This window comes from Colletotrichum graminicola, assembly GCF_000149035.1.
Source record: "Colletotrichum graminicola M1.001 genomic scaffold supercont1.41, whole genome shotgun sequence".
Taxonomy (NCBI): domain Eukaryota; kingdom Fungi; phylum Ascomycota; class Sordariomycetes; order Glomerellales; family Glomerellaceae; genus Colletotrichum; species Colletotrichum graminicola.
Window position 1 is genome coordinate 335,412 of NW_007361045.1, and position 10,832 is coordinate 346,243.

Here is a 10,832-nt window from a genome sequence, read left to right on the forward strand (position 1 = left end):
GCACACCCCTCTTCTCGCCTCCGCCGCCGCCGCCGCCGTCGCCGCGTCCGACGCTGCTGCTCCTCATCAGAGACAAGTACCAGGGCACGGAGAAAAAAAAAAGAAACGACACGGAAAATCGACGCGGTCCTGTCGTTCTAAACCCAAACGGACCTGGGACATACATGATGTTGTGTCGTTACTTCTTTGGATCATGTCCCCTTCCTCCCATCTTCCTCCCTCTTTCTCTCCTCCCACCTCTACCCATCCCAAGATGCAGCATGCCGTAGGGTTCTAGCCCAACTGATTCCTTACCCGTCTTGACATCCGTCGTGCAAACAAACCCATTGCACCTAGACCAGCATCGAGCTAATCTTGTCCTGCCACATCACACTTTCCTACTCCAATGGGAATATCCCCATCCGTTTCACGGCCGATCTGATCCGAGTATAAGAACGACCGAGTGTCGCTATAGATTGTCTAGACATATCCACGATCCCAACCGACTCCAATACAAACAACAGCAATATCTTCCTGGCACGGATTCTCGTCCGATCACTATACCCTAACTCTAGACACTCTTTGTCGTTTCGATAACAACATTGCACCACATGTACTCCAACAAGTCCTATTCGACTAGCGCGGCCATGTCTTCTTCGTACAACAGCCAAGGAGGAACCTGGCAAGAGCGTCTCGAGGGTACGGCGGCACCGCATCGATGTCAACGACATTTACTAATCTGACTGGTACAACAGATGCCTGTCGCGATGCCAACATCTTGCCCCCAGTCTTCCAGATCGTCTCTGACCGACGTGGTGAGCATTGGAGCCCAATCTCCTTGCCGAATGTGTCCGGGTAGCTGATTTTTCTCTCCAATAGGTGGTCGCACTGCTTGGTCCAGTCGAGTAACGGTTCACGGACGCACCCTCTCCGCACGATTCTGGTACGACGGCAAGAACCTCAACAACGCGAAGGAAGACGCCGCCGAAATGGCACTCAATTACCTCACCGGGTCCAACCCCAGCTCGCCAGCAAACAGCAGGGGAAGTTGGTGAGAGAGAGTGTGAGAGAGAGAGGCCTACGTGCGAAATCTCCAGCAAGCTGTAGCGAACACCATTCGAGCATCATCGCCTAGCGCCGCATCTGACGTACTTCCTTACCCCCCCCCTTTCTCTACGTTTGTTCATCGCATTTTACCTGATTTCTCTGTTCACTTGTACGAATACATCTGGAGTTGGTATTGGGAGACATTGGCCAATGCCACACGGCAGAAAGGGGACATTACGGACATTGGAGTACGACTACATTTCTACCTACGGTCAATTGGGGCTCCGAAGGAAACAATCTGGGCGTTGTGTCGAGCTGACTGATGGGAAACGGTACACGATAACATTTCCACCTGGCCAGTCCGGAGAAGGGAAGGGGGGGAGGAGGAGGAGGAGGAGGAGGGGGGTGTAGCATGGTATATTTCCTTTTGTGTCCCTCACAATGTCAGACGTGGTGGAAACGATCTGGATAAGAAACTCCGACATGAGACAGAACCTTGGCAGAACAGGAACGGACCGGCAGACAGTGGACGGTCATGGGGGGGGGGGGGGGGCTTTTTTTTGTGGTGTTTGCAACATCGCCCTTGTACGTAATTTGGTTCAAAAATTCGGTAAACTTTGTTTTTCCTCTTCTCGAAGCTGCGTCACGAGGGAGAAGCAACCACGAGTGCAAGGGATGAACGGTGGGAAAGGTGTGTGGAAATAAAAAATAAAATCGAACTGGTCGAGTTGGCCCCTTTGGCAATCTTTGCGACGAGGTAGAAGGAATGCTTCCTTTTTGCGCTGCCCCCTGAGCTTGTATCCACTTTCTACCAGTATTTGTACTCGATCCACGTGCCATTGATGTCTCTCCATGTTCACATGGCCAAACTGAATCCTTCGGAGGAGTTGAAGAGAGGGGGAGGAACGGGGGAAAAAAAAGAAGAAAAAAAAAAGACATCAGTGGCTTCGCGGTGGTCAGCTTGCCCCAACAAAAAATTAGGCACGAAAGCCGGGAACAGAAGGGGTGTCGATTGGCATGGGCAGGGCGGACACTCTCCCGCTCGTTGGTCCCCCACGATCTCATCTTGTTCGGTGCTACTATTACCAAGGCAGGAAAGAAAGCAATACGTACGGCGTCGGCGCGTAGTGGCTCTCCTCTCTCTGGGCTAAAACAAAAGAGACGAGCTAGGGAGCCGGTCTAGCAACGGGACGACGCAGATTCTACCTACGTCAAAGCCAGATCTCCGAGGCTCTAATACACTGCCCAGCACGCAGCTTGTGAACCTGAAGCTTAATCATATGGTGCACTAGCTTGCTGACGACAGAAGGACGGCTGGAACCACAAACTGGCCCGCAGGAGATAGCAGAGCATGTCGCGACCGCGCAAGCGAATAGTCGGACTGTGGAAGTGGAAGTAGAGGAGGATGAAGAGAAGGGGAGGGGCAAGAGCCGCTAAATGCCGCCTGCAGGACTCTGCACCCAATCTGCAGCATGAGCGCAGGTTTGACCACGCAACCTTGCTGCATGCCGACCAAATAGGACAGTCACATCACATCACCGAGGGATCGTGACTGTTGCTTGCGAGTGTGCGTATGTGTGTGCGCTGTGCGCTGTGCGGGTTTGTGAGAAGGCAGCGTTGGGCGACATGTGAGTGGGACGCGATTGAACTTGGCCGTGACTTGACATTGGCGATTGGCACTGGTCGGGGGGGGGGGGGGGGGGACTTTGGTCTTGCATTTTTCCCTGATGACTAGCGATTGGTAATTGCAGGTGCCTTCATCACCAACCCACACACACAGACTACATGGAAGACGGGACATGGCGTAGACATGCGGATGTCGTGCGCATCGGTCAAGGAATGTAAGAGGGGTTTTAAGACAGGTTGTCCTGCGGATTGGGTCGGATGTAATGGGAATAAGATGGAATGGGGACGTTGGTTTCGAGGCTTTGCGAGGGGTACTTGGCTTGGATTAAAAGGGGCCTATAGCCGCTCCGCAAGAGAGTCTTGTGACTGGCTGGCTGGAGCAAACAAGGCGGGTAAGGCAAGCCAGGTTCACTGTAGAAAGGTGTGGCGGCATTGGTGAAGAAGGTCTGCATATATTCGGTGAGCCAGGCGGATGTGGGAGGGTGGTGGTGTGCCAAGCTTAGGTAATGGAGTGGAGGTCGTCGGTGACGGCTCGGCCCCGACCGACCTCTGACCGGGGTGGGGCCTGGATGGTGTATCTACCTAGGTACCCGGGCGGATCGGCACACGGAGGCTGGATTTATCCGCCGAGAGCTGGGAAAGCTCAACCTGCAGTTGTGTAGGTAAGCACAGAGCAATTGGGGGAGAGGGAGGTGTGGAGCGGCCGGCAACAGCCGCGCGACTCAATAATTTTCGTGGATTCGCTGCGATCCAACACCGACGAGAAGGCCCTTCCAACAGCTCGACAACGCCTCGATACACATCAATTCGCGGCCAAAGACCTCGGATAGTATCGAATATAGAGCAGAGATGTCTCTGCGGCCGAGCTTGCGAGCAGCCGGTCGAGCGCTCGCCCTGCGCTCCCGACCCCTGGCCACCACCACCATACGGGAACCTCTCGCCTGGGCCGCGACGAGAAGAGGATATGCCGACGAACTCAAGGGCGAACGGAGCCAGCCTGCGATTCTGAAGCCATCCGAGAATGCTGCTTTCCCTCAGAATCAAACTGCCCCCGAGTCTGCACCGGGACAACAGGTATGGGGGCCACAGGAAGTTGTCACGGAGAGAGAGAGAGAGAGACTAGAGCTGACGGAATGTACACAGTCAACAGCAGAAGAGGCCGCCGCAGCACTGGAGGAACTCGCCGCCGCCGCAAAGAACCAGAGCGTCGGACTCGAGGGTGGCCTGACGGAGGCCCAGGAGCAGGCGCTCTATAACGAAGGCGCCATCCCCCCTACGCAGTCGAACGGTGACCCCCTACGCGACCTCGAAATCCTGGCCTCCGGCGGACTGCTCGCGAATGCCCAGGAGGTGGAGGTTCCGAAACCGCAGCGCCTCGGTCACAAGTTCCCCCTGCCAAAGCTCCCTCTTCCGCCACACAGCCACCTCAAGTCTCGGTACCATCCCCTGCTCGACCAGTTGACGAACTTGATGATGCGGGATGGCAAGAAGGCCCAGGCGCAAAGAGTGAGCCGGCCCCCATGTCTGACTTTTTTGTTTTGTTCCACGTGCGAATGAGGGCGACGAATGCTGACGAGCGTGTTCCGCAGAATATGGCCATGATGCTCAACTTCCTCCGAACTTCCCCTCCTCCGATCATCAACCCGCGATACCCGCTTCTCCCTGGTGCCCCGCCGCCGGCGCACCTGCCGTTGAACCCCGTGCTATACCTCACGCTGGCCGTCGACTCGGTGGCGCCGCTGGTCAAGATCCGCCGCATTCCAGGCGGAGCCGGTGGTGGTCGCCCGCTGGAGTTGCCGGCGCCGCTGTCCGTGCGCCAGAGGCGGTGGGCGGCGTTTCATTGGATCCTGGACGCGGTCAACAAGAAGCCGTCCAAGGGCAGTGGCCGGACGCAGTTTGCTCACCGGCTGGCCGAGGAGATCATCGCCGTCGTTGAGGGCCGGTCAGGCGTCTGGGACAAGAGGCTGGCGCTGCACAAGCTCGGCACGGCGACGCGTGCCAACTTGAACGTCAAGCCAGTCAAGGCAAACGCCAAGAAGTAGAGACAGTGGGAGACTGCTGTTGCGACAAGGAAGCAAAAAGTGTAAGCAAAGTCTGTATATTGTACTATATTCAACCGAACAATGCCAAGTGCTCGAGAGGAGCCTTTCTTGTTAGACTGTCTTTTTACGAATGCCAGGGTCAGGGAGCGTGTGCTTATGGATCGCAAGCCCGAGGCCGTGGCTTTCCCTTGCGAGGCTAAACTTGGACACATTTGTTGCCAGAGAATAGAAGACGGACCTCGAACCTTGAGGAACAAGCAGTATCTCTCAATGGTTGACGCAGATGAGATTGGACATCTGACACCCTGCATGTTATTGAGGCGTCTCGACGGCATATGCTGTCGCTACGTTGGCCCGTTGGTTTAGACCCGGCATACTGGGTGAGGTCAAACACTACGGCTAGACCACCCAGCTCAGCCTCCGCCACCAACCACTCCTGTGGGATGCTACTAGGTACATGACATGTACGTGTTGCGCAAAGTCCACAGGGTCTTCATGTGACAAACTTCATGCAACCCTCAGCGGCGCCTGCGCGGGTTATGCGTGACAGGTTTTGGGTCATCGCCTATCTGGCGCCGCCCACCGCTGCGGCGGCGGCGGCGGCGGCGGCGGCGGCAAGCACGGGGCGATGCCTCGCCAACCGCGCACGGCACGCGAGCTGCCGGCGTCTTATCGCCAAGAGGCGGGCGTTCTTGGCGATGGACGCAGGCGTCGTCATCGCACTGTGCGTCCGGCACTGCAAGGTCCGCCATGGTGGACTGTGAAAATGCGAGAAGTTCCGGCTGCTACGTCCCGAGAGTTACAAGACGGGACAAGGAGGGGAGGGAGCATGGAGACGAGACGGAAGATGACGGAGGCGGCGGGCGGTGAAGATCGGGAAGGACAAGGGCCCTGGGGAAGATACCATCAACGGAATCACATATCAGAAAAAAGCGAACCGAACCGAATGGGGCGGAGAGAAAATCGCAAACGCACAAACCGTAGTGGGGACGGGGCAGGGAATGAATGGGTCACTGACTAACAGACAGTTTGCTTTGCAAAAAGGATGGTTCGGCGATGACCGTTATACACAAACAAACCCAGGTGTGCAGCGCCATCGCATCATAGAATCGTCTCATGTTTCATTCTTTTCCCAGTGGGCTTATGATGGTCATTTACTCGCCGTTCTCTTGATTTCAGCCGAGGTACCTAGGTGCCAGGACAAGGCAGCGAGCGGGCTCTGAAACCAAGTCCTTCATAGGTATCTTGTAAGTGGTTCTTAGCCCGGGATTTTTGTTGTTTTAAGCACGGAGACGGCCGGGGCCAGGTACGTACACAACCAGCGTGAGAGGCGAGTACCCAGCCGGTCCAATCATTCATGGGAAGTGGCCGTCGTTGTCGTCGTCCACTTTGGACGGTTTGCATATAGGTACCCGCATCATGCGTCCGTCCATCAGCAGACAGGAGTCAGAGTTGGGTTGCCGGTGCGTTCCATCATCCGATTGACTTTTATCGAGGTTCTTCGGAGGCAGCCCAGCCTGAGGGTCGCGGGCCTCTCGACAAGCAAACTCCCGAAGACAGTCCAAGGTTGGGATCGACGAGGTTGTACCTCACCGGGTTTCCAGAGTGGGCAGGTACCACCCGTACCAAGACAGGTGATGACGAAGCACTTGTACGGACGGATACGGTTTCTGGGGGGGAAGGGAAGGGCCCAAACGGGCCTGGGTCAGTCGCTAGGCCGGAATTGGAGAAGACGGGATTAAGGTATCCATGGACCTGTTCCATTGGCAGGTCGCAGAAAAGAGGGCTGGAAGTAAGCTGAAGATCTCTTTGGTGTTTGAAGAGGAAGAGACTCCAGGTCCCTGCTTCTTTGCCTCTTCTTGCACTGGATAATTATTACAGGTTGTTTCCGAGTGACAAAGACAGACGTAAAGATTGTCGACGCTAAATACGGAGCATCTACCCCGCTCTCCCCCGATCCCCTTCCCGTCCCTCCTCCTTTCCTTCTCCTCGTCTCGTCCTCGTTCTCGTCCTATCGTACAACAGCCAGCTTGCGTCGTGCGTCCCAAATACGGATTCTCCACTAGGTAATACTCTGCCTCGTTCTCAGCCTGCGCTTGCGGTGCCACTGCCACTGCCACACACACACACACACCACGCCACCGACCGACTGGGGAAAACCTACATAGTATACTCCGTATACCTAACAAGACGGGGGGGCACGCATTGGGCTGGAACTTGGACCAGGATACCTTCCCTTCTTACTCCATCCACCAACGCCGCTGCTACCAATCGTAGGTGCGCGCGGTACCTTCGTCCAACTCCTTGTTTGTTTCTTCCCCATACCACACCGCACTGCACCTTTTTTTCGCTTCCTGTTTCTTTCCAACCTACCTGCCACTCCCTCCTTACGACCACTTGACTATTTCTGTTCTTGCGCCTTCAGCCGGTCTTGGCAAAACTCGACGACTCGTGCTGTGCTTCACAAGCTAATTTAGGCCTACGCACCCAGCGCAACTTCCGCACTTCTCATCTGGCCCCTCCCCCCCGGAGCCATGATCTAGGAAACCTACACCGACCTCTCTCTCTCTCTCTTTCTCCTCCACTTACTGCCCCGAGCACGATGCTGTTTCTGCCGAACGACTTGCATCGCCAACGCCAACACCGCAAAATCATCCCCCGCTAGATTTACCACAGTCACCAAAGACTCTCAACCTTTTCACCCGATCATACTCCCCTTATTACATTTCAAGCATACGATACATTGATAGGTACCATCATCGCCATCGTGCCAACGACCTGCTCCCGCTCTTCCATCGCACACGCGACTCCCGCGCATTGCCGACCGAGGCACCCTCCTCGCCAAGAGCGCAGACCAACCCGAGCTACCCTTCAGCATGTCGCATCAACCTATGAGCATGGAGGCCATGCTGGACGAGGAGAGAAGGGACGTTTTGGCCCTTCTCGAGGGTACCGCCAGTAGATCATCCGCCTGGAATCCAACCTCCCCCATCTCCGCACGCTCTTCCTCGCCTTACACCTCACCCCGCTCTCCCGTGAGAAGCATGTTGGATGTCGGCGACGATACGGGGAGAATGAGCCCGGCCAGGACGCACGCCGTGCCCGTGCGCAGCATGCTGGATATTGGCGGCCCTCCACCTCCCGTGAGAAGCATGCTTGATATCGATACATCGGCCCCCAAGCAAGCTGCCAGCGCTGGCCCCAGCTCCCCCGTCGAATCCCGCGCCCCTCACCCACGAACCTTCTCCGACTCCCACTCCCAGAAGCCTAGCTTCGGCCCGCGCGCCCTCCCAAACCGCCTGGACCCCACTGCCGATTACCAGTTCTCCGATATTTCTACCAACAACATTGGCCAGGCTTTGCCGAAGCGCAACACCCAAGGCGGCAAGGGACCCGGCGTCAAGAAGCCGGGTGGCGTCATGGCTGATGTCATCCGCGGCAACGAAATCCCCGGCATCATACTTCCCGGCGAGAGAGCACGCCATGGCTCCATTGCTAGCAATCCCTCCATCAACCTCGGCGGTAGGAGTTCAAGCCGAGGACAAGGCAGCAAGTCCAAGTCTCCCCATGGCCGGCTGAGCATGCGCTCCCACTCGCCAAACATCAGCGGTCGCTTACAGCAGATCCCCGGCACGGCTGTTCTCGACGACGGCCGCGTAGTGGACATCACAACGGCCTACCGCAAATTATCCGATGCGAACCTCGCGTTCTCGGGTGGCGGTCTTTCGGGCTTGGCTGGTCGCAAGAAGACGAGCGCAGACGAAAGCGGTGTCGGCCGTTTGACGAAAGACTACCTCAGTCCTGACGGGGAAGAGCTAGAGGACAGCAGCGACGACGATGCGCGCAGCTCTTCGGACGAGGAGAACCAGAGAGGACGTAAGATGTCGCCTCGGCCTTCAGAGAGCGGAGCAAAGCATTCCGAGACAAGCAAAGGCAACGGTAAGACACTGAGTCTGCTTGCCGCCGCCGAGGAAGAGCGTGAGTTAACCCCCTTGGAAAGTCGAATGACGTACTGACCAATGTCCAGGCATTGCAGTCACTTCCAAGCAACCGCAGTATAAGTACAAGTCATTGTTGGACGAACCGTCTATTACACTCACCAAACCCACCGGCGATAAGACCAAGCACAAGGCTGGCGTCCGCCCTACCACGGCGTTCGACAACGAGCCTGGTTCGGGAATGGCTTCTGCCGTGAACTCGGATGACGAGGAGGAGCTGAACGACATCAAGCGCGCCCAGAGACTGGCGTTCTCTCGGACAGAGGTCCTCAACAATCCAGAGTTCTCCCGCACTCTCCTCATCACAATGCGTGGCGAGTTCCATCAGATCCAGAAAGCAGCCGAAGAGGAGCATCACAGGCTGAGAAAGTACCTGGTGGCCACGGACTTGAGCGAGGAGTCGACACATGCACTGGAATGGACCATTGGGACAGTCCTGCGAGATGGCGACACTCTTATTTGCATCTACTGCGTGGACGAAGAGACGGGCATCTACTCGACTGAGGGTGTCATGGTTCCTGATGAACGCGCGGCCCACCAGGAACAAGCCGCGGCCATCAATGCCATGTCGAGCAACAAGGCGGCACCGCCAGGCATGACGAATGGCCCGTCATACCCTCATCTCCTGCGAGCCTCAGGTTTGAACTCGAGCGATTCGTCATCACCAGCGCCGTCGAGTAGAGAGCGCGGTCGAGCTGAGGAAGAGCGCCGCCGTGCAGTGTACGACATCCAGGAGCGGGTAGAGCGCTTGCTGCGACGAACGCGTCTGCAAGTGCGGGTTATTGTAGAGGTCATACACTGCAAGAACCCGAAGCACCTGATCACGGAGGTGATTGACCATGTCAGCCCGACATTGGTGATTCTGGGCAGCCGTGGCCGCAGTGCCCTCAAAGGGTGAGTGCCAGGTATTCTTCTTGGCGTGTGTGACGGTTTCGCTAACGGCTTTCTGCAGTGTCATTCTTGGGTCCTTCTCGAACTACCTCGTCACCAAGAGTTCGGTCCCCGTCATGGTGGCTCGGAAGCGGCTCCGTAACAAGAGCAAGTACAAGAGAGGTGTCATAAGGCAGATCAACGACTTGAACAACCCCGGAGCCAGGAGTCTCGCCAACGCGAAGATCGACTAGAAGGACCCTGCGCCGAGTCGTAGGCTGCCTGGGCTGCGGGACCATGATCAGACGAGAAGAGCGTCGTTGGTCGAGGAGTCTGAGACACGACAGACGGAGCAGGAGGAACGGAGAAGGAGCATGTAAGCGACAGCAGGATAGTATGTTTTTCAAAGCGTCTTTCAAATCAAGCGGAAGTGCCCCGGGGCGGATGCCTCGATATGTTGCAGGGCGCTCTATGGAGGTTTCTTTTTGTTTGAGGGTGGGATCCCGACGAGCAAGCGTGGTGGTTCAGCATCGATAGATGCCACGCACACGGCTTGTCTGGTTTTCTTGTAGGACTTTGACGGATTACGATATTACAAAAGCGGTACAGCAGGAAATTTACAGTAACAGGCTGTTTGACATGTTTGCTTCATTCTCTCAAGCCTGATGTTTTGATGGTTAAAGCGTGTGAGGCATGCCATACCAAAGGTGACGATGTCGGTGAGCTTCAGCGACGGCGAATGCGGAGCGAACGGCCAGTTGACGCACTTGTGCAAGCACTGATGGCTTGCATAACTGATAGCTGCAAGCAAGCAAGAAGAGAGGGATCGGGTTCGCTTGCCAGTCAAGGGCAGGCAAGCGGATGATTGCCATGGTCATGATCGAGTCACTCGTGGAGCCGGGGACGGGTTCGTCGCCCGCAGGGGGTCCCGTCGGTGACGGCGGCAGAGCTGATTTGGCGGCAAGGGACCCAGTCAGTGGGGCTATTGGTGCGGGGTGATAAGATAATGAATGCGGCTGATTGGGGCCAGCTCAGTTGCCATTTTCTGGGTCGCCCTTTGAGAGGGGGATCACTGCAAATCTGGCGAACCAGACGACGAGGAGTAGTCAAGGGGGGGGGGGCGTATGGGCGTGAAAACCTTAGTCTCCCCCTTCCGACAATATTCATTTCCCTTGCTACCACCTCCTCAAATTAAATAGGCTGTAATTTTTCCCTAACTATTCTTATAATTTTTTTTTTTTTACCTCTATTTACTTTCTTTTATATATTT

The 10,832-nt window shown here is 56.1% G+C and overlaps 3 protein-coding genes across 3 annotated transcripts; all 3 read left to right on the plus strand.

Annotated features, from left to right (window-relative positions):
- Positions 1-590: 590 nt before the first annotated feature.
- On the plus strand, positions 591-1,034 carry GLRG_08836 (uncharacterized protein; the record flags this gene model as incomplete). Its single annotated transcript, XM_008099386.1, has 3 exons — positions 591-678; positions 735-794; positions 859-1,034. The coding sequence occupies 3 exons, from the start codon at positions 591-593 to the stop codon at positions 1,032-1,034; spliced, it is 324 nt and encodes a 107-aa protein (XP_008097577.1).
- Positions 1,035-3,501: 2,467 nt separating this feature from the next.
- GLRG_08837 (30S ribosomal protein S7) lies at positions 3,502-4,694 on the plus strand (the record flags this gene model as incomplete). The annotated part of the gene is made up of 2 exons (XM_008099387.1): positions 3,502-4,158; positions 4,242-4,694. 2 exons carry the CDS (start codon positions 3,502-3,504, stop codon positions 4,692-4,694), a joined length of 1,110 nt encoding a protein of 369 aa, XP_008097578.1.
- A 2,876-nt stretch (positions 4,695-7,570) lies between these two features.
- GLRG_08838 (universal stress protein family) lies at positions 7,571-9,816 on the plus strand (the record flags this gene model as incomplete). The annotated part of the gene is made up of 3 exons (XM_008099388.1): positions 7,571-8,672; positions 8,722-9,586; positions 9,645-9,816. The coding sequence occupies 3 exons, from the start codon at positions 7,571-7,573 to the stop codon at positions 9,814-9,816; spliced, it is 2,139 nt and encodes a 712-aa protein (XP_008097579.1).
- Between the last annotated feature and the right edge of the window lie 1,016 nt (positions 9,817-10,832).